General features: G+C 41.6%; 1 protein-coding gene across 1 annotated transcript in view; it reads right to left on the reverse strand.

The window, feature by feature from the left end:
* Surf1 (surfeit locus protein 1) overlaps positions 1 to 22,657 on the reverse strand; it is a 48,917-nt gene that overhangs the window by 20,514 nt on the left and 5,746 nt on the right. Inside the window, exons 2-5 of the mRNA XM_076200996.1 lie at positions 18,726 to 18,968; positions 17,036 to 17,157; positions 15,651 to 15,747; positions 1,753 to 1,847 (exon numbers count right to left, since the gene is read on the reverse strand). Of these exons, the coding sequence (XP_076057111.1) occupies positions 1,753 to 1,847; positions 15,651 to 15,747; positions 17,036 to 17,157; positions 18,726 to 18,953 (542 nt within the window). The 5' untranslated portion in view covers positions 18,954 to 18,968. The remainder of the gene's footprint in view (positions 1 to 1,752; positions 1,848 to 15,650; positions 15,748 to 17,035; positions 17,158 to 18,725; positions 18,969 to 22,657) is intronic.

The following is a 22,657-nucleotide window of genomic DNA, read 5'->3' on the forward strand; positions in this document are numbered from 1 at the left end:
TATTTATTCATTTTTTTTTTTTTTTTCGTATCCAACCTAGATATGGACCAGGTCTCCTGTTGGTATGCTCCGCCTTTGTAATCCTTTGTAAAGAGCTGACTCACCTCCCACTTTTCTCCATTTTCTTTAAACACTCCAATCCCTGACCCACCACCCTTGCATTTACCTCTCACATCACCCCATCCATGTATAAGTTGAACAGCCAGGGCGACATAACACATCCCTGATGAAGTCCCACCTTTACCTCAAACCACACTCTCTCCATTTCTAATCATGACACATGCTCTACTACTCTCGTAAAAACTCGACAGCTTCTAGAAGCTTTCATCCTATCCCATATATCTGCAAAACCTCCCACAGTGCCTTCCTGTCTACCCTGTCATAAGCCTTTTCCAGATCCATAAAAGCCAAAAAAACATCCTTACCTTTTCCTATAGCTTTCTCACATATCTGTCTTACCACAAAAATCTGATCTACACAACCTCTACCTGTCCTAAATCCACACTGTTCCTCGCCAATTACTCCCTCTGTTCCTCTCCTAATCCTCTCAATCAAGATCCTCCCATAAGCCTTCCCAACTACACTTAACAAGCTAATCCCTCTGAAACTACTACATTCACACTTGTACCCTTTTCCCTTGTAAAGTGGAACCATACAGGCACTCCTCCAGTCCTCCAGCACTCTACCCGCTCTCCAGCAAACATTAAATAACTTCACCAGCCAGTCCACCATCACTGCACCTCCTTTTTTCAGACATTTAGCATGGCATCCATCCAACCCAGGTGCCTTATCTGCTCTCATTATCTTAACAACTGCCTTCACTTCATCCTTATTTCTCCTCCATTTTCCTCACTCATCACGGTCATTTTCTTAGCACTTCCCACTTCAACTATCTTTCCCTCACTATCCTCCTTCACATTTAGCAACTCCCTAAAACACTCTGCCCATCTTCCCCTTACTGCCTTCTCTTCCATTATCATCTCTCTATCTGCACCTTTTACCTTTTCTTCTCTACTTGATTCGCCTCCTCTTCCTCTCTTAATTTCTTTCCAAAACATCTTTTTATTACTTTCAAAATTTTCTGTCATACTCTTATCCCATTTCACATCTGCTCTCCTCTTTGCCTCCTTTACCTTGTGCTTTACTGCTCTTTTCTTTTCTTTATACCTCTCATATGACTCCCTCGTCCCATTTTGTAACCATTTTGAAGAAAGTAATAAATACAAATACATATACCAAAAAGCCCATTGTTCCTTATACTACTCATATATGGAGTACCCTAGTCAAGGCAGATATCCACCATTCACCCATCCCACACTCATTTGTTGTCCCTTCTATCTGAGCTCCTTAGAGATGAAGGGTTATCCCTGTTCCCCACCCACCATTCTGGTCAGAAGCAATGCAGCAAGACACAGCAGTTCCACAGCATGGCCTGACACCCAAAAGTGGTTTTGTCCCTATTGCTTTATTACATGGTGATGCCATCCACTTGAGTAATTACAGAGCAGACATATTTCACTGTTCTCTCTTAGGCCTTCTACATTTTCCAACTTCTACATAATTTTTTGTGTAGCACTATGTCAAATCCTTTTCCAAATCTAGGCATATACAATCCATCCATCCCTCTCTCAATCAGCACATCAACCATTCTCAACTAAGCAGGTTGGTTACACAAAATTTTCCTTCTTCTGTGAGAGACATGAGACAACAGAGCAAATGATTGAATAAATCAATACAATTTTAAATACTTACTTCGTGTTAGCCAACTTAAAGGGTGTGATGACAAGGTAGCCACTCTGACCCGAAGATATAAGTCCTCCTCCTGACTGGTCAACATCACCTGCAACCTGGTCATGAAGAAAAAATGTCTCATATGATAATAATCATTTCTTCCATACACTTAACTACAAAAATCTAACAGCCTCTGTTTCCTCCTGTTCTTTTTAGAGTGAACAGGGTCAGGTATGACCCTTCATCCACAAGGACATAAGACAGAAATGAAAAAATTAGCTGTTGCTTTAAGTTTTATGTACATACAAACATATATCAAGGGTTTTTTCCCCCCTTACAAGAGAGGTAGCCAAAGTCAAAAAACCACTTTCACACATTTCATCCCCACATACTCCACTCACATTCACCACCCCTCCCTCCTTTCCCCTCTACAAGAGAAGTAGCCAAAGTCAAAGGAATAAATCCATTCCTACCCATTTTGTCCCCATATACTCAACTCCCATTCACCAACCTTCCCTCCCTCTTTTTTTGGTTCCTCTCCTGAATGACGGGTCATCCCTACATCTTGCCCATTGTCCTAGGTCAGAGGCAATGCAGCAAGAGACAGTACATTCACAGCAAGGGCACTTCATTTAATTGGTGACCTCTCCCCTCCCTGTCCCCTCATGCAGAAAAATATCATTCAGACACAACCACTCCCTAAGACCCCCCCATCCCCACACCCACTCCCTTTCATGCATCACAGCATCATCCATACACAACCATTCTCCACTCACCCCTATATTCTGTCTCTGCCCTTCCTTCCTCAATAGACATCCCCCTCTTTCTCAACACCCTTTTACCCATCCATCTCATTCTTGGTCACCCCCTCCAGTTCACTCTATCCACCTCTGCCTTTCACGTTTCTTTTACCAATATTTCTTCACTCATTATTTCCATGTGACCAAACCATCCCAATAATCATCAACCTTATCTCCCAACTCCTTTTCCAACACTCCTCCTCCTCACCTCCTTGTTTCTCACACTATCCACCCTAGTAACTCCTACCATACTTCTCAAACATTTCATCTCAAACACATTTAAATTCTTCCTATCTTATGTTCCATATGGAAATAGAAGAAAGGGTAGTGAATGGTGGGATGAGGAAACAAAAAAGGTTGTAGAAGAGAAGAAGCGAGCTTTCACAGATTGGTTACAAAATAGGACGAGGGAGTCATATGAGAGGTACAAAGAAAAGAAAAGAGAAGTAAAGCACAAGGTAAAGGTTGCAAAGAGGAGAGCAGATGTGAAATGGGGTAAGAGTTTGACAGAAAATTTTGAAAGTAATAAAAAGATGTTTTGGAAAGAAATTAAGAGAGGAAGAGGAGGCGAATCAAGTAGAGAAGAAAAGGTAAAAGGTGCAGATGGAGAGATGATAATGGAAGAGAAGGCAGTAAGGGGAAGATGGACAGAATATTTTAGGGAGTTGCTAAATGTGAAGGAGGATAGGGAAGGAAAGATTGCTGCAGTGGGAAATGCGAATAAAATGAGAGTGATGAGTGAGGAGAATGGAGGAGAAATAAGGAAGGATGAGGTGAAGGCAGTAGTTAAGATGATGAAAGCAGGTAAGGCCCTGGTCTGGATGGATGCCATGCAGAATGTCTGAAAAAGGGAGAGAGGGTAGAGTGCCGGAGGACTGGAGGAGTGCCTGTATAGTTCCTCTTTATAAGGGAAAAGGGGACAAGTGTGAATGTAGTAGTTTCAGAGGGATTAGATTGTTGAGTGTAGTTGGGAAGGCTTATGGGAGGATCTTGGTTGAGAGGATTAGGAGAGGAACAGAAGGAGTAATTGGTGAGGAACAGTGTGGATTTAGGACAGGTAGAGGTTGTGTAGATCAGATCTTTGTGGTAAGACAGATATGTGAGAAAGTTATAGGAAAGGGGAAGGATGTTTTTTTGGCTTTTATGGATCTGGAAAAGGCTTATGATAGGGTAGACAGGAAGGCACTGTGGGAGGTTATGCAGATATACGGGATAGGAGGAAAGCTTCTGAGAGCTGTCAAGAGTTTTTATGAGAATAGTAGAGCTTGTGTCAGGATTGGGAATAGAGAGAGTGAGTGGTTCGAGGTAAAGGTGGGACTTCGTCAAGGATGCGTTATGTCGCCATGGCTGTTCAACTTATACATGGATGGGGTGGTACAAGAGGTAAATGCAAGGGTAGTGGGCAAGGGATTGGAGATGGTTAAAGAAAATGGAGAAAAGTGGGAGGTGAGCCAGCTGTTGTTTGCGGACAACACTGCACTTGTGGCAGGATCGGAGGAGGGATTGAGGAAGTTGGTGGCAGAGTTTGGGAGAGTATGTGATAGAAGAAATCTGAAGATAAATGTGGGTAAATGTAAGGTGATGAGATGTACAAGGGGTGAAAGTGGCAGTAGACTGGAAATGAGCATTAAGGGAGAGCGACTGGAGGAAGTGGATAGTTTTAGATACTTGGGTGCAAATGTGGCAGGGAAAGGTGGAGTGAAAGTGGAGATAGAATGTAGATTGAGAGAAGCGAGTAAATGCCTTGGTGGGAATGAATGCTAAGAGGAGACTGTATGAAGGAGTGATTGTGCCAACAACACTGTATGGGGCAGAAACATGGAACATAAGAGAAGAAGAGAGAAGGAGTTTGAATGTGTTTGAGATGAGGTGTCTGAGAAGTATGATGGGGGTTACTAGGCTAGATAGAGTGAGAAATGAGGAGGTGAGGAGGAGAACAGGGGTGGAAAAGGAGCTGGGAGATAGGGTTGATGAAAGAATATTAGGATGGTTTGGACACATGGAAAGAATGAGTGAAGAAAGACTAGTAAAAGAGGTGTGGAAGGCAGATGTGAAGGGAGTGAACATGGGGGACGTCCTAGGATGAGGTGGATGGATGGGGTGAAGGGGGCTTTGGGGAAGAGGGGAATGTCTGTTGAGGAAGGACGGGAGAGGACAGAAGACAGGGGTGAATGGAGAATGGTTGTATATGGATGATGTTGTGATAGCTTGAGGTGGAATGGGTGGGTGGATGGGGGGTGAGGTAGTATGTGTGAGCAAAATTTGACGCAGCCCGAAGGGATTTCTCCCCGTCCTCTCATTTTATGCAATGGAGGGACGGAGAGGGGGGGTCGCCGATTTAATGAAGCGGCCATGCTATGGATGTGCTGTGTTTTGCGACACTGCTTCTGACCCAGGGCAGTGGACAAGGTGCAGGGATGACCCATCATTCAGGAGGTGCTAAGATAAGAGGGAGGGTGGAGGGGTGTGGAGTGTATTCAGGGATGGAATGGGTGGGAATGATTTTATGCCTTTTTCTTTTTGGTTACCCCCCTTGTAAGGGGGAGAAAGCCTTGGTATATGTATGATGTATATGTATGTATGTATCTTATGTTCCATGTTTATGCCCCATACAGTGCTGTTGGTACAATCACCCCTTCATACACTCTCCTCTTAGCATCCATTCCCAAATGTCTATTTCTCATTACACTATTTATTGCCCCAAGGTATTTACTTGCTTCTCTCAATCTACATTCTACCTCCACCTTTATCTCAAACCACTCACTCTCCATTTCTAATTCTAACACTGGCTCTACTACATACATACACATACCAAGGCTTTTTCCCCCTTATAAGGGAGGTAGCCAAAAAGAAAAAGGCATAAAATCATTCCCACCCATTCCATCCCTAAATACACCCCACACCCCTCCACCCTCCCTCCCATCTTAGCACCTCCTGGATGACAGGTCATCCCTGCACCCTGTCCACTGCCCTGGGTCAGAAGCAGTGTCGCAAGGCACAGCACATCCACAGCAAGGCCACTTCATTAAATCGGCGACCCCCCCCCTCTCCGTCCCCCCATACATAAAAGGAGAAGATGGGGAGAAATCCCTTCGGGGTGCGTCAAATTTTGCTCACACACACTACCTCACCCACCATCCCCCCACCCATTCCACCTCATGCATCACATCATCCATATACAACCATTCTCCATTCACCCCTTTCTTCTGTCCTCTCCCGTCCTTCCTCAACTGACATTCCCCTCTTCCTCAAAGCCCCCTTCACCCCATCCATCCACCTCATCCTAGGTCATCCCCTCATGTTCACTCCCTCCACATCTGCCTTCCATACCTCTTTTACTAGTCTTTCTTCACTCACTTTCCATGTGTCCAAACCATCCTAATACTCTTTCATCAACCCTATCTCCCAACTCCCTTTCCACCCCTGTTCTTCTCCTCACCTCCTCATTTCTCACTCTATCTAGCCTAGTAACCCCCATCATACTTCTCAGACACCTCATCTCAAACACATTCAAACTCTTTCTCTCTTATGTTCCATGTTTCTGCCCCATACAGTGCTGTTGGCACAATCACTCCTTCATACAGTCTATTCTTAGCATCCATTCCCAAACATCTATTCCTCATTACACTTTAATTCACAAGGGCATTTACTTGCTTCTCTTAATCTACATTCTACCTCCACCTCGACTCCATCTTTTCCTGCCACATTTGCACCCAAGTATCTTAAACTATCCACTTCCTCCAGTCGCTCTCCCTTAATGCTCACTTCCAGTCTGCTGCCACTTTCACCCTTTGTACATCTCATCAACTAACCTTTTTTCCCCTTACACGGGGGGTAGCCCCCCCAAAAAAAAAAAAAAAAGGGCATAGAAACCACTACCACCCATACCATTTCCCATATATTCCACTCCCCTCCACCCTCCCTCTTATCTTGGCACCTCCTGGATGATGGGTCATCCCTGCATCCTGGCCACTGCCCTGGGTCAGAAGCAGTATCGCAAGACACAACACATCCACAGCAAGGTCACTTAATAAATTCGGCAACCCCCCTCTCCATCCCCTCATGCAGAAAAAGAGAAGACGGGGAGAAATCCCTTCGGGCTGTGTCAAATTTTTTCTCATACATACTTCCTCACCCCCATCCCCCACCCACTCCACCTCGTGCATCACAGCATCATATACACAACCCTTCTCCACTCACCCCTATCTTCTGTCCTTCCTTCACAGACATTCCTCTCTTTTGTAATGCCCCTTTCACCCCATCCATCCATCTCATCCTAGGACACGCCCTCATATTCACTCCTTCCACACTTCTTTTACTAATCTTTCTTCACTCATTCTTTCCATGTGTCCAAACCATCCCAATACTCTTTCATCAACCCTATCTCCCAGCTCCCTTTCCACCCCTGCTCTCCTCCTCATTTCTCACTCTATCTAGCCTAGTAACCCCCACCATACTTCTCAGACACCTCATCTCACAAACACATTCAAACTCGCCTTCTCACCAGCCCCCTCCGCCCTTCCACCTACCACCCACCCCTCCCTGATAACCTCTCCCAGTTCCTTCCCCGTCGGCCTATATGTACTCAGTGTTGCCATATGTCTGTACTTGAAAAAGCTGTAACAAGCGAAACGTCGTACCAATAAAGGTTTCGATCTCACACAGTGTTGATTCTCACACATTCAAACCCCTTCTCTCTTCCTCTCTTATGTTCCATGTTTCTGCCCCGTACAGTGCTGTTGGTACAATCACTCCTTCATATAACCTCCTCTTAGCATCCATTCCTAGATGTCTATTTCTCATTACACTTTAATCCACCATGGCATTTACTCACTTCTCTCAATCTACATTCTACCTCCACCCCCACTCCTCCCTTTCCTGCCACATTCGCACCCAAGTATCTAAAACTATCCACTTCCTCCAGTCTTTCACCTTTTATGCTCACTTCCAGCTTGCTGTCACTCTCTCCCCTTGTACATCTCATCACCTTACTTTTGCCCACATTTATCTTCAGTTTCCTTCTTTCACACACCTTCTCAAACTCTGTCACTAACTTCCTCAATCCCTCCTCTGATCCTGCTGCAAGTGCAGTGTCATCAGCAAACAACAACTGGCTCACCTCCCACTTCTCTCCATTTTCTTTAACCATCTCCAACCCTTGACCCACTACCCTTCCATTCACCTCTTGCACCACCCCATCCATGTAAAGATTGAACAGCCAGGGCAACATAACACATCCCTGACAAAGTCCCACCATTACCTCAAGCCATTCACTCTCTCCATTTCTAATCCTAACACAAGCTCTACTCTTCTCATGTCACCAGCTAAAATTGGTAAGGGACCCCATATGTGAAAAAGTGTATGAAAAATAGTTGATAGAGATCTTGGGCCCTGCCCAGAGACTGACACCTACTGGAGGTGAGGGGGTTGATGGATTCTGAAAATGAGCAGACTCACTGTCCATGTTGCAGGACCATCACATGCAAGTAGCTGTCACTAGTCACCAGCTACAACAGACAGGATGGCAAATAGGTATTGAATGGGTGTGGAGTGAGTGAAGTGTAGATGTATAATGTGATGTAGCCTCTCTTATAAAAAGAAAGGGCATTTTGGTGTATGTATAAATGATGAAATGGATGGATGGGGTAAAAGGGGCATTGGGAAAAAGGGAAATGTCTGTTGAGGAAGGACAGGATAGGACAGAAGATAGGGTTGAGTGGAGAATGGTTGTGTATGGATGATGTGATGTATGAGGGGAAGGGATTTCTCTCCGTCTTCTCCATTTCTGCATGAGGGGATTGCCAATTTAATGAAGTGGCCTTACTGTGGATGTGCTGTATCTTGCGACACTGCTTCTGACCCAGGGCAGTAGGTGAGATGCAGGGATGACCCATCATCCAGGGGGAGCCAAGATAAGAGGGAGGGAGGGGGATGAATGGGAGTGGAGTATGTGGGGATGGAATGGGTGGGAGTGGGTTGTATGCCTTTGTTTTTTGGCTAACTTCCTTTTAAGAGGGAAAAAGCCTTTGGTATATGTATGTCTGTATTTACTGTGGTTGGGAAGTGTGGAATTCCAGGAAAAAATTGTAGTGGAGAGATGATGGTGGAGATGTGTCTAAAAAGAGAGTTGATGATAGCAAATACAGTGTTCAGGAAGAAAGTCAAGTATAAGTACACATGGGAGAGGGTGGTGGATGGAAGGGTGGCAGATAGAGCTTTAACCCCTTCACTCCGGGGCACATCGCACGTCTGTCAGCATTAGCTGCCCGACATGCGATGTTGCATCATAATAATCGCATTATGAAAAATAAAGTCAGTGCTCAATCGTTCGTTCTCTTTCACCCATGAATTTTGATAACCATAGAAAATATGATGAAGCCAGTTTAGAGAGAATGGAGGTTACGTAGGTATGACTACAATATAATCAAGATGCCGACGTCGGCATCATCGCGTACCCACTTGCTCCTCATGACACCTACGTAGGCGTCACCATATGGAAGTGGTTAATAGACTGTATAGTGGTAACCAGGGGAGGAATACAAAGAGCTAAGGACTTACATGTTCTAAGCGGAGAGAGTGGGGGAATATCAGATCATCTTTTTGGTTGAAGGTAAGTTAAAAGTGGAAGACAGATGGAGAAAGAGGAAATGGACATAAGGTAGGGAGGTGCTTAGAGTAAACTCCTTATATGAGAAAGAACAGAAAGAATACAAGAAGCTGAAAGAGGAGTGGCAGGGAGTGAATGATAAAGTAGAACTAGGAGTGGAGGAGGAATAGGGGTAGTTCATGGAGGGAATCACAAGGTGTGTAAGCTTGGTGTATGGAACAAGGAGGATGGCAAGAAATAGAAGGAAGGGTAGTGAGTGGTGGAATGTGGAAACAAAGAAGGTTGTAGAAGAGAAGAAATGAGCATTCACAGATTAGTTACAAAGCTGGATGAGAGAATCATATAAGAGGCACAAAGAAAAGAGAAGAGAAGTGAAGCATAAGATATAGGAGACAAAGAGGAGAACAGATGTGAAATGGGGTATGAGTATGACAGAAAATATTGAAAGTAATAAAAAGATGTTTTGGAGGGAAATTAAGAGAGAAAGAGGAGGCAAATCAAGTAGAGAAGAAAAGGTAAAAGGTGCAGATGGAGAGATGATAATGGAAGAAACGGCAGTAAGAGGAAGATGAGTAGAGTATTTTAGAGAGTTGCTAAATGTGGAGGATAGGGAGGAAAAGGTAGTTGCAGTGGGAAGTGCTAAGAAAATGATAGTGATGAAGGAGGAAAATGAAGGAGAAATAAGGAAAGATGAGGTGAAAGCAGTTATTAAAATAATGGGAGCAGATAAGGCATCTGGGTTGGATGGGTGTCATGTAGTGTCTAAAAAAGGGAGGGACAGTGATGGTGGACTGGCTGGTGAGGTTGTTTAATGTTTATCTAAAAGAGGGTAGAGTGCCAAAGGACTGGAGGAGTGCCTGTATAGTTCTGCTTTCCAAGGGAAAAGGGGACAAGAGTGAGTGTAGTTGTTTCAGAGGGATCAGTTTGTTGAGTGTAGTTAGAAAGGTTTTTGTTAGGAGAGGAACAGTGGAAGTAATTGGTGAAGAACAGTGTGGGTTTAGGACAGGTAGTGGTTGTGTGAATCAGATTTTTGTGGTAAGGCAGATATGTGTCAAAACTTTAAGAAAAGTTAAGGATGTTTTTTGGGCCTTTATGGACTTGGAAAGAGCTTATGACAAGGTAGACAGAAAGGCACTGTGGGAGGTAGTGCAGATATATGGGATAGGAGGAAAGCTGTTAAGAGCAGTCAGATTTTTTACAATAGTAGACCCTGTGTTAGAATTACAAATGGAGAGAGTGAGCGGCTTGAGGTAAAGGTTAGACTTTACCAGGGATGTTATGTTGCCTTGACTGTTCAATATATATATATTGGGTAGTGCAAGAGGGTAATGGGCCAGGGATTGTAGCAGATTCAGGGGAAGGATTAAGGAAGTTAGTGACAGTTTGTGAAGGTGTGCAAAAAGAGTTGAAGATAAATCTGGGTAAAAGTAAGGTGATGAGATGTACAAGAAGAGAACATGGCAGCAAATTGGAAATATTAACCCCTTCCATACGGTGCCGCCTACGTAGGCGGCATGAGGAGCAAGTGGATACGCGAGGCTGCCATATTGGCGTCTTGATTATATTTATTGTAGTTGCCCCTGCATAATGACATGCTCTCTAAACTGTCTTCATCACATTTTCTATGGTTATCAAAATTCACGGGTGAAAGAGAGAACGATCGATATAAGCGGTGACTATTTTTTATGATGCGAGTATTATGACGAAACATCGTACGTCTGGCAGCTAATGCTGCCCGCGAGATTTTGGCCCGTAGTGAAGTGGTTAAGGAAGAGAGACTGGAGGAAGTGGATAGCTTTAGATACTTGGATGTGAATGTGGCAGAAAAAGGAGTGGATGTGGAGATAGAATGTAGATTGAAAGAAGCAAGTAAATGCCTTGGGGGATTAAAAAGTGTAATGAGAAATAGACACTTGGGAATGGATGAGATTGTATGAAGGAGTGATTGTGCTGACAGCACTGTATGGGGCAGAAACATGAAAAATAAGAGAGGAAGAGTTTAAATGTGTTTGAGATGATATGTTTGAGAAATATGGTTGGAGTTACTAGCAGGGCTGTGGAGTCGGAACACAAAACCTCCGACTCCGACTCTTCTATTTTTGGCACCACCGACTCCGACTCCTCTTCATGTACAACCACTCCTCGTTTAACAACCTACTCGGTTAACGATAACGCGGAGTAACGACGGGCTTTATGACAGACCAATATTCATTTAACATAAATCTCCCGAAGTTATGACGTCGTGTACGATAAGTTGGCTGAGGTAAATTTGTATGATGTTATAAATGAACTTGTATGGTGGATATTAGCTGTGAGGTAAAGTGTTCTGAAGCTTAGGTCTACATTACCATCCTGCAAGCTGCAAAAACTACCTGGGGTACAGTATATACCGGTATTCGTAAATTTTTAGTTTCGACCATGGGCGCAATATAGCAATAGAAAATTAATTATTTTGTAAATTATAATGTATCAACGTAATATGCAATTTTGTGAGCGGAAATAAAAAATAAAAAAAGGTGCTAAAACAGATTTCGTAAGTAACGAAGTCGTGTCGGACGAATGGTATGCCATGTTTGTTATGATAGATGCCGACGTCAAAGAAATGAAAGGATGATAAATTCGTCTAACCTAAACTAAACTAACCTAACCTGTGTTTAATAAATCATTACCTGCAAATTAAATGTCATCCGGCTCGTCCTCGTTGTCGTTGTCGTGAGAGATGTTGGCAGGCTTTTCGACCACTCTCAGCTCACGGGGTATACAAATTTCTTGCAGCTTGAAGGAATGCATGTATCTCCACTCCATAACATTCCTTCAAGAAAATGTACCTGGCGAGGTACTATCGGAAGTACCGAGGCCGTCAATTGACAGACAACAAGATGGCGTCCAGATCCTATGCTACCGACTTCATTCATAAGCATATTTGCTTGTAGCAAGGTATTTTCTTATTTTCATTTCCGCCCACAAAATTGCATATTACCTTGATACATTTTAATTTACAAAATTAATAATTAATTTTCTATTGCTATATTGCGCCCATGGTCGAAACTAAAAAAATACCCCGGTATTTAATATGGAATGTCAGCATATGCGGATTTGGTCATACATGTTAGTTGAAGGATTTCTGTACTATCAAAACAGTAAATAAAGCTTTAATGTACTGTATAAAAGAGGGAAAATACACAAAAATAAAGATACATGTATTGCTGGACATTGTACATACAGTACATGTATGTATATGTATACACTTTCACTTAACGACCAATTTGGTTCACAACGGCAATGCTGGTCCGAATTGTCGTCGTTAAATGAGGAGTGGTTGTAATTAACTGATTATGGCCTACATATTTTATAAAGCCTATACAACACACATACACTCCAATCTTGAGTAGACTTATATCATTATAACTGGTTTATCATACATACATATACCAAGGCTTTTTCCCCCTTCCAAGGGAGGTAGCCAAAAAGGGAAAGGCACAAAAACACTCCCACCCATTACATCCCCAAATACACTCCACATCCCTCCCACCCTTCCTCTCATCTGAGCACCTCCTGGATGACGGGTCATCCCTGCACCCTGCCCACCGCCCTGGGTCAGAAGCAGTGTCGCAAGACACAGCACATCCACAGCAAGGCCGCTTCATTTAATCGGCGACCCCCCCTCTCCGTCCCCCTTTGCATATAAGGCGAGGACGGGGAGAAATCCCTTCGGGCTGCGTCAAAATTTACTCACACATACTACCCCACCCCCCACCCCCCGCCCATTTCTCCTCATGCAATCACAACATCATCCATATACAACCATTCTCCACTCACCTCTGTCTTCCGTCCTCTCCCTTCCTTCCTCAACAGACATTCCCCTCTTCCCCAAAGCCCCCTTCACCCCATCCATCCACCTCATCCTAGGACGTCCCCTCATGTTCACTCCCTCCACATCTGCCTTCCATACCTCTTTTACTAGTCTTTCTTCACTCATTCTTTCCATGTGTCCAAACCATCCCAATATTCTTTCATCAACCCTATCTCCCAAATCCCTTTTCACCCCTGTTCTCCTCCTCACCTCCTGGTTTATATCAAAGAATAAACATATATGTGTGGCTTTCCTATGTTTGACCTCTTCATTAATATTTATAAGTGAAGTAGAGACAAAAAAATGTAAAGGATACTGAAGAAAATTCAGTAAAAAAAAAAGATTCTATAATGTAAGACATTTGGCATAGTATATATCTTTGCAAATATGTGATAAGTACATTTCAAAAACAAAAATACTGTACTTTATAACAAAGGTTGACATATGATCTTTGTAAAGGATATACAAACCTAATAATAATAAAAATATTCCCATATATAGTTTTGCAAATACAAAATAGAAAAATGAAAATACTTTATAAAAGAAGTTTAGGCAAATTTCTTGATAGGAAACAGTAAATAAATATAACCTTATTGATACGAGTACGGTACAAGGTCAAGTGCTACAGCTGAACATGTATGATACTGAAAGGTATATGTATCACACATACTTTTTGGGTATCATTATCCTTATGTTTTCGTACCTTCTTTTGTCTTAATGTACTGAAATTACTGACACAAGTACCTCTTGGTTTAACTACATACTAGTACTGCTATGTGATTATTGCGATGGACATTATTCTGGTTCTGGAACCGATCTTATCGATACGAGTACAAAACAAGATACAGCTGAACATGTTTGAAACGTGAAACTTTTTTTTCAACTTTAAATATCCTTATTTCAATAATTCATTGTTAAAAAGTATAGAGGGGAAAAAAGTAGGGAAAGGAGAGAAGAGATAGTATTATTGCGTTAGCCTACAGTTGAAATCATAATTATCCTACTGTCTGGCAACACAGCAGTGGGAGAAACCACCAAACTGATGGAGTGATGGAAATGATGCACATGGAACTTGACAGGAATATTACAGCTCCCATGACTGTGTCAACAGAGGTGTGTAAAATTGAGGTGTTTAATTTATTCAAGTAATACTTTGGATGTTTTTCGGTCTATGTATAAATTTGAAAGCCAGCGTTGCACAAGGACGTTTTGTGGGTTTAGTGGAATGGCCACGAAGATAAGATGACGAGATTTATTACATTTGATAAAATTATGTTATTTTTTATATAATATACTTATAAGGAGTGTCCACTGCATAACTCTACAGACTAAATGAAGGCCTTATAAAGTGTAAATTTAACTGGAGTCAGAGTCGGTATATTTTTACCGACTCCGACTCTGACTCCAGTGGCACCGTAATTGCTTCTGATTCCGACTCCACGACTCCGACTCCACAGCCCTGGTTACTAGGCTGGATAGTGAAAAATGAGAAGGTGAGGAGGATAACAGGTGTGGAAAGGGAGTTGGGAGATAGGGTTGATGAAAGAGTATTGGGATGGTTTGGACACGTGGAAAGAATGAGTGAAGAAAGATTAGTGAAAGAGGTGTGGAAGGTAGAGGTGGAAGGAATGAAAATGAGGGAGTGACCAAAGATGAGATGGATGGATGGGGTAAAAGGGGCATTGGGAGAAGACAGAAGATAGGGGTGAGTGGAGAATGGATGAATGATGCTGTGATGCATGGGAGTAGATGGGGAATGGGGGGGGGGAGTATGTGTGAATGATACTTTGATACAACCCAAAGGGATTTCTCCCCATCTTCTCTTTCTCTGCATGAGGGGACAGAGAGGGGGGTCCCTAATTAGATGAAGTGGCCTTGCTATAGATGTTCTGTGTCTTGCTGCATTGCTTCTGACCCAGGGCAGTGGGCGAGATGCAGGGATGCCCCATTATCCAGGAGGAGCCAAGATAAGGAGGGAGGGAGAGGAGTGGGAGTGGAGCATGTGGGGATGTAATGGGTGGGAGTGGATTTCATGCCTAGTTTTTGGGTACCTCCCTTGTAAGGGTGAAAAAACCATTGATATATGCATGTATGTACTAACCTAATTGAAGTGTAACAAAAGGGAACTACACTTGTGGGGTCTTGGTTCTTAAATCTCCATTTTATTTTCATTAAGCACAAAACATTCCTCTAATACTTATGGAAATTAAGAGATAAAGTACAGAGAAACATGAAGAAATCAATGCTGGTTATAGTGCTGAATGACAAGAAGAGGCAAGCCAGGTGAGGGAGCAGCCTGCAGTAAAAGATACTGTTAGGGTGATAAATAAATAATGGAAAAAAAAAGGAACTGGGTAGAGGAGTTATCAGAGGGGATGATGGGTGATTCATCAAATGTGTTAACAACTGGGTGTCATGAAATGGGAAGTGTGGAAACAGAAGGTAGAGATGAGACAGAGATGTTTAGAATAGGAATATGACAAAGGTAAGCACAGTTATGCAGCTCATGCAATAGTTTGAGAAAAACATTTGTTCAGCAGTAAACTCTAAATAACAGTGATACCATAATTTGAATGAAAAAAATTCTCAGCAATGTGAATATAAAAGGAAGATCTCAAACACATCAATTTAAGTATACCGATGACTTCAGTACACTTACAAGAAGTGGTCTTGGTCCCATATAAATCTCCCTGCTATGGTCAAAGGTACCAATCAGCTTTACTCTTCTGTAGACCAAATCTTCTAGTTCATGCAAGCTGTGGAAAAAAGAATTATGAATATGTATATATATATTTTGGTATGAAAATATTTAAAGAAAATTGAGACAAATGAGAAATATGCCAGTTCTTGTTTGCTGACAACACTGCACTCGTGGCAGAATCAGAGGAGGGCTAAAGGAAGTTAGTGACAGAGTTATGGAAGATGTGCAAAGGAGGAAGTTGAAGATAAATCTGGGTAAGGTGATGAGATGTTAAAGGAGAGAGGATGGCAGCAAATTGAAAGTGAGCATTAAGTGAGAGAGACTGGGGGAAGTAGATAGCTTTACATACTTGGGTGCAAATGTGATGGAAAAGGGAAGAGTGGAGGTGGAGGTAGAATGCAGATAGAGAGAAGCAAGTAAATACCTTGGGATTTTAAAAAGTATAATGAGAAATAGACATTTGGGAATGGATGCAAAGAGGAGATTGTATGAAGGAGTGATTGAGTCAACAACACTGTATGGGGCAGAAACATTGAACATAAGAGAGGAAGAGAGAAAGAGTTTACATGTGTTTGAGATGAAATGTCTGAGAAGTATGGTGGGGGTTACTAGGCTGGATAGAGTGAGAAATGAGGAGGTGAGGAGGAGAACAGGGGTGGAAAGAGAGTTGGAAGATAGGGATGATGAAAAAGTATTGGGATGGTTTGGACACATGGAAAGAATGAGTGAAGAAAGATTAGTCAAAGAGGTGTGGAAGGCAGAGGTGGAAGGAGTGAACATGAGGGGGCAACTAAGGATGGGATGGATGAATGGAGTGAGAGGGGCATTGGGAAAGAGGAGGATGTCTGTTGAGGAAAGAAGGGAGAAGACAGAAGATAAGGGTGACTGTGGATGTGCTGTGTCTTGCTGCATTGCTTCTGACCCAGGACAGCGGGTGAGATGCAGGGATGACAACCCTTCATCCAGATGCCAAGAAAAGAGAGGGAAGGGTGGTGAATGGGAGTGGAGTATGTGGCTACTTCCCTTAAAGGGGAAAAAGCCCTTGGTATATGTGTGTGAACATTTTTACATCTCATTATAATGTCCTGGTTAACTGTTAAACCCCCATCAGCAATGTAAAATTTCTTTCTGAACCTTGCTTTGTTCACATACTGATGCTATCAAAATAATAGAATTTTCTTTTCAGCTGTCACCTACCTGTACTTCTTCCATTCCTCCACTTTCACATACTCAGTTCCCAGATATCTATAGTGCTTTCCTTACTCCATTCTCCCCCAATTTAATTATACATCAATTATGTACCCTCCCCCCCACTTGTTTCCAAGTATGCAAATTGTACTTACTTCACAGGGAAGTCGACTGGAGGTGCCTTACTTTTTTCCTCAAGAGCTGCAATTAGCCCAAGTTTCCACTGACGACGCTGGACTTGCCAAGTGCCTAAACAAAATGTGGCAACTGGTACAAGCTGCAAAGGAAACCATAAATGATAATTGGTAAAAAATAAAGTTCGTTTAGTCATTAACTCAATCACTACAAGCAAAACTAGTCAATCAATCAATATACAGCCTCAGTTATTTCATGCAGCAAATATGCCTCTGGGTAACTGACACAGCCTAAAAGTCACTCTGAGAAGAAACTTGCACTGTTGTCTATACTGTGTGTAATAGGTAGATCTGTGAGAAGTATATTATCGGGGTGGCTTTCTTCAAATCTATGTTGACTTAAAAACTATTTGTGATGTTGATTTGCTGATGTGAGATACCAATGTTAGGTACCCAGTGGTAGCAGTTCTACAAGATGGACATCAGAGAGAACTATCTCCCTACCACCTATTTTCAAAATCTATCAACACCCTTACCTCCATCTTGAAGTGCAGCACAAAAGGGATGATGGTTGGTCTCCTAACTAAACCTTGACTATTTACCCCTACTTTCCACACAAGATCTAACAACCAGCAACTGATTTTTTGTCCTCTTCCTCCTGTTAGCTGGTGACATAGAAACAGATCCACAATAATGCAATACAGACAACAGCCCAAAGTTTCTTCCCATAGACATCTTTGGGAGAGCACAAGGGCCACTGGTAGTTATTGTGAGGCTTTGGGTTTCCAGTTAGCAGAACTCAAGACGACAGTTATTGCACTGTTGTTCTGAGGATGGTATATTGTTATTACTTCAGACCATACCTTCTCTTATTCTTTTAGGAATTCCCCCTGTGGGGCTACAAGGAGAAGGATGCCTAGTCCCAATCCCCGTCCCTTTCTTCTCGCCTCTTACGATCCAAGTGGGAATACTTGGTGGCAGTATTCTTTTCCCCCACCACAGGAGGTGCTAAGATAGGAGGGAGGGTGGAGGGGTGTGGAGTGTATTCAGGGATGGAATGGGTGGGAATGATTTTATGCCTTTTTCTTTTTGGCTACCCCCCTTGTAAGGGGGAAAAAGCCTTGGTATATGTATGTATGTATGTACTTCAGACCATGCCCTATTACTTTTTAATGTCTCATGAGTCATATATATTTCTCACATTTTTCTGTATCGATTCCATTTCTTCTTCTTGCACTGTTGTTCTGAGGATGGTATATTGTTATTACTTCAGACCATGCCCTATTACTTTTTAATGTCTCATGAGTCATATATTTCTCACAGTTTTCTGTATTGATTCCATTTCTTCCCTAATACAATAGTTCCTTCTCATCTTTTTTTTTATCACTAGTTCTTTCTCTTCCTCTTTTTTTCAATGAACCTGTCATGTTCTGTGAAAGGTATAGGGTCTTTTGGATAATTGGTATGTATTAAATTGTTGTTTTGCAGTACATTCCATGAAATCTTCACAATAATCATACTATCATCATGGAAAGAGACAAATTATGTCACTGCTTTTGTGATAGCAACTCAACAAATGATACAAGTTCTTATTCTTTCTCTAAATATTACTGATAAAATGCTAAAAGGTTGAAAAAAGATATACAATGCATGAAGAACTCTGGACTTAAAAACAATAATGTATAAATTAATATGCTTTGCCATCTCTTACCATAAGGAAAATGCCCATTCCTCCAATATCTCTCTCCTTGGCTGCTACATTTTTAAAAGGCCTTACAGGTCTGAGCCTACAAGCCATCAAATGATGTTTGGTATGTGACAAGAAAGAAATCCGCTCACATCTTGCCAGGGATGAAAATTTGCTTATCGCCGTTAAGTTATGTGGTGTGAAATGGACAGCTGCACCTTGACAGCTCCTCCACATTAGTCCAGCTATCATTCTGAGAAAAAAGTACTGAAAAAATATAAATAATGAATATATTCATATATCTGGGCTACAGATGTTCCAGAGTAATTACAAAATTGTGATATCTATTATGCCCTCCAAAACTATCTCATGTGTTGTAACATACAAGTCTGACTAGCCCTTAAAAAAAATATGTCCAAATTATGGCCACCTAAAATATCTAAAAAAAAACATTAATTAATATCTTTAACCACTCTGTCAAATCAACAAGTGCCTAACACCCTCTCTCCGATTTTGTTGAAATTTGGTTTATTCATCACCAAACAATCTGAGAAACATCTATGAACATTAATGAATGAACTGAAACAGTCATTCCTGGATAGCAAATGTTATTATCACAAACTACAAATATTGACTCTCTACCCATACACAGTTAAGAAACTACAAGTTTTTTCAAACTACAACATATATGGTGAGAAAAAAACATTTACTCAAATCAGAATTTGGAAGCTTTCCAAAGGAAAAGTGGTATCAGAAGAGCACAAAGATTTAGTTCGAAGATTCTATGAATCAGATGAAGTTAGTCATATGTGTCCTGGCCAAAAGGATTGTGTGAAAATCACCAGTGCTGAAGGTGCAAAAGCAACTGGTTCTCGGGAATTTAAGAAAAATATATGAATTATATAAAAATGATAAAATAAAAATCCTAAAATAGGATTCTCCACATTTGCTAAATTATGGCCCTCACATTGTGTGCTTGCTAGTAGTGGTGGGACTAATTTTCTATCTATACATATCATCAAAACCCAAAATTACATTTGGCTGCATTGGGAGAAAAGGTCTCTCATACAAAGATCTTATGGATTATAGTGTCTACAGTACAGAAAAAGAAGCTTGCATGGTGCAAATTTGCAAAGACTGCCCAAGAGAGGAAGGTGTTCTGAACTTTCTCAAGTTGCTTGATAGTGTTAAATTAGCTCCAAATGAAATATCTTACAAGCAATGGATGACCATTGACTGTTGTACAATGGTAGACAAAGTGGAGTTACTTCATAAATACTTATAATCACTAAGCAAGAAAATATCCTGCATGGTTCATCATCATTTTATTGCACAGCAGCAATAAGAGTACTTAAAACAGTTGAAAGAAACACTACCACCTCAGAACAAGGCAGTTATAGTAAGTAATTTCTCAAAAATTATTCTTTCATTGTCCAAGATGCTGTTCAGGGATTTCACTATGACAACTTACAATGTACAGTTCACCCTTTTGTCATCTATTATAGATCATCTGAAGACCAAGAACTTAACCATTTCAGTGTCTGTTTCTTATCTCCATCAAACACAACATTATAATGGTTTACTCATAAAACAGCTTATGGACTATGTCAAATTCAGATGCCCACAACTGAAGATGGTGTACTATTTTTTGGACGGATGTGCTGACCAATATAAGAACAGATACAACTTCACAAATCTCCATTACCACAAAGAGGATTTTGGTTTGTCTTGTGAATGGCATTTTTTGGTACATCTCATGGCAAAAATGCATGTGATGGGATTGGTGGAACAGTGAAGAGTGCTACTGATCATGCCAGTTTGCAGAGAACTAGAGGCAAAATCTAGAAAACATGTTTCAATTCTGTGAGGAACACTTGAGCAAGATAATAAAAATTTTCTTTGTAACCACATCTGATTTGAAAAATGCAGAACAACAGTTGAAATATCTATTCCATGACAATGTGGCTATTCAAGGAACTCAGAAATATCATAGATTCGTTCCCATAAACAAGGAAGAACTAATGGTGTATCCCATTTCAATTGGCATTGGAGAGAAGAAATGAATAAAGAAAGATCATATTACTAATGAACCTACAATGGTTGATAAGGTAAAATGTGTCAAACCAGGAGAGTATGTTAGCTGCATTTATGATGGTCAAGTCTGGATTGGAATTGTGGAGGAATATTGTGAGGAATTTGATGATTATACAGTGAACTTTTTACATCCATCTGGGTCTTCAGGATGTTCTTCATTATCCATCAAATAAAGATTCATGTTCAGTGCCAGTGAATGGTGGGATGAGAAAACAAAAAAGGTTGTAGAAGAGAAGAAGCGAGCTTTCACAGATTGGTCACAAAATAGGATGAGGGAGTCATATGAGAGATACAAAGAAAAGAGAAGTAAAGCACAAGATAAAGGAGGCAAAGAGGAGAGCAGATGTGAAATGGGGTAAGGGTATGACAGAAAATTTTGAAAGTAATAAAAAGATGTTTTGGAAAGAAATTAAGAGAGGAAGAGGAGGCGAATCAAGTAGAGAAGAAAAGGTAAAAGGTGCATATGGAGAGATGATAATGGAAGATAAGGCAGTAAGGGGAAGATGGGCAGAATATTTTAGGGAGTTGCTAAATGTGAAGGAGGATAGTGAGGGAAAGATAGTTGAAGTGGGAAGTGCTAAGAAAATGACAGTGATGAGTGAGGATAATGGAGGAGAAATAAGGAAGGATGAAGTGAAGGCAGTTAAGATGATGGAAGCAGGTAAGGCACCTGGTCTGGATGGATGCCATGCAGAATGTCTAAAAAAAGGAGGTACAGTGATGGTGGACTGGCTGGTGAGGTTATTTAATGTTTGTTTAAGAGAGGGTAGAGTGCCAGAGGACTGGAGGAGTGCCTGTATAGTTCCATTTTACAAGGGAAAAGGGGACAAGTGTGAGTGTAGTAGTTTCAGAGGGATCAGCTTGTTAAGTGTAGTTGGGAAGGCCTATGGGAGGATCTTGATTGAAAGGATTAGGAGAGGAACAGAGGGAGTAATTGGTGAGGAACAGTGTAGATTTAGAATGGGTAGAGGTTGTGTAGATCAGATTTTTGTGGTAAGACAAATATGTGAGAAAGTTATAGGAAAGGGGAAGGATGTTTTTTTGGCTTTTATGGATCTGGAAAAGGCTTATGATAGGGTAGACAAGAAGGCGCTGTGGGAGGTTTTGCAGATATACGGGATAGGAGGAAAGCTTCTAGGAGCTGTAAAGAGTTTTTACAAGAGTAGTAGAGAATGTGTCAGGATTAGAAATGGAGAGAGTGAGTGGTTCAAGGTAAAGGTGGGACTTTGTCAAGGATGCGTTATGTCTCCCTGGTTGTTCAACTTATACATGGATAGGGTGGTGCTAGAGGTAAATGCAAGGGTGGTGGGTCAGGGATTGGAGATGGTTAAAGAAAATGGAGAAAAGTGGGAGGTGAGCCAGCTGTTGTTTACGGACAACACTGCGCTTGTGGCAGGATTGGAGGAGGGATTGAGGAAGTTGGTGACAGAGTTCGGGAGAGTGTGTGCAAAGAAGAAATCTGAAGATAAATGTGGGTAAAAGTAAGGTGATGAGATGTACAAGGTGTGAAAGTGGCAGTAGACTGGAAGTGAGCATTAAGGGAGAGCGACTGGAGGAAGTGGATAGTTTTAGATACTGTACTTCGGTGCAAATGTGGCAGGAAAAGGTGGAGTGGAGGTGGAGGTAGAATGTAGATTGAGAGAAGAAAGTAAATGCCTTGGTGGATTAAAAAGTGTAATGAGGAATAGACATTTGGGAATGGATGCTAAGAGGAGACTGTATGAAGGAGTGATTGTGCCAACAGAACTGTATGGGGCAGAAACATGGAACATGAGAGAGGATGAGAGAAGTTTGAATGTGTTTGAGATGAGGTGTCTGAGAAGTATGATAGGGGTTACTAGGCTGGATAGAATGAGAAATGA

Source organism: Oratosquilla oratoria, chromosome 17 (assembly GCF_046742065.1).
Source record: "Oratosquilla oratoria isolate Oo_2021 chromosome 17, ASM4674206v1, whole genome shotgun sequence".
Classification (NCBI taxonomy): Eukaryota; Metazoa; Arthropoda; class Malacostraca; order Stomatopoda; family Squillidae; genus Oratosquilla; species Oratosquilla oratoria.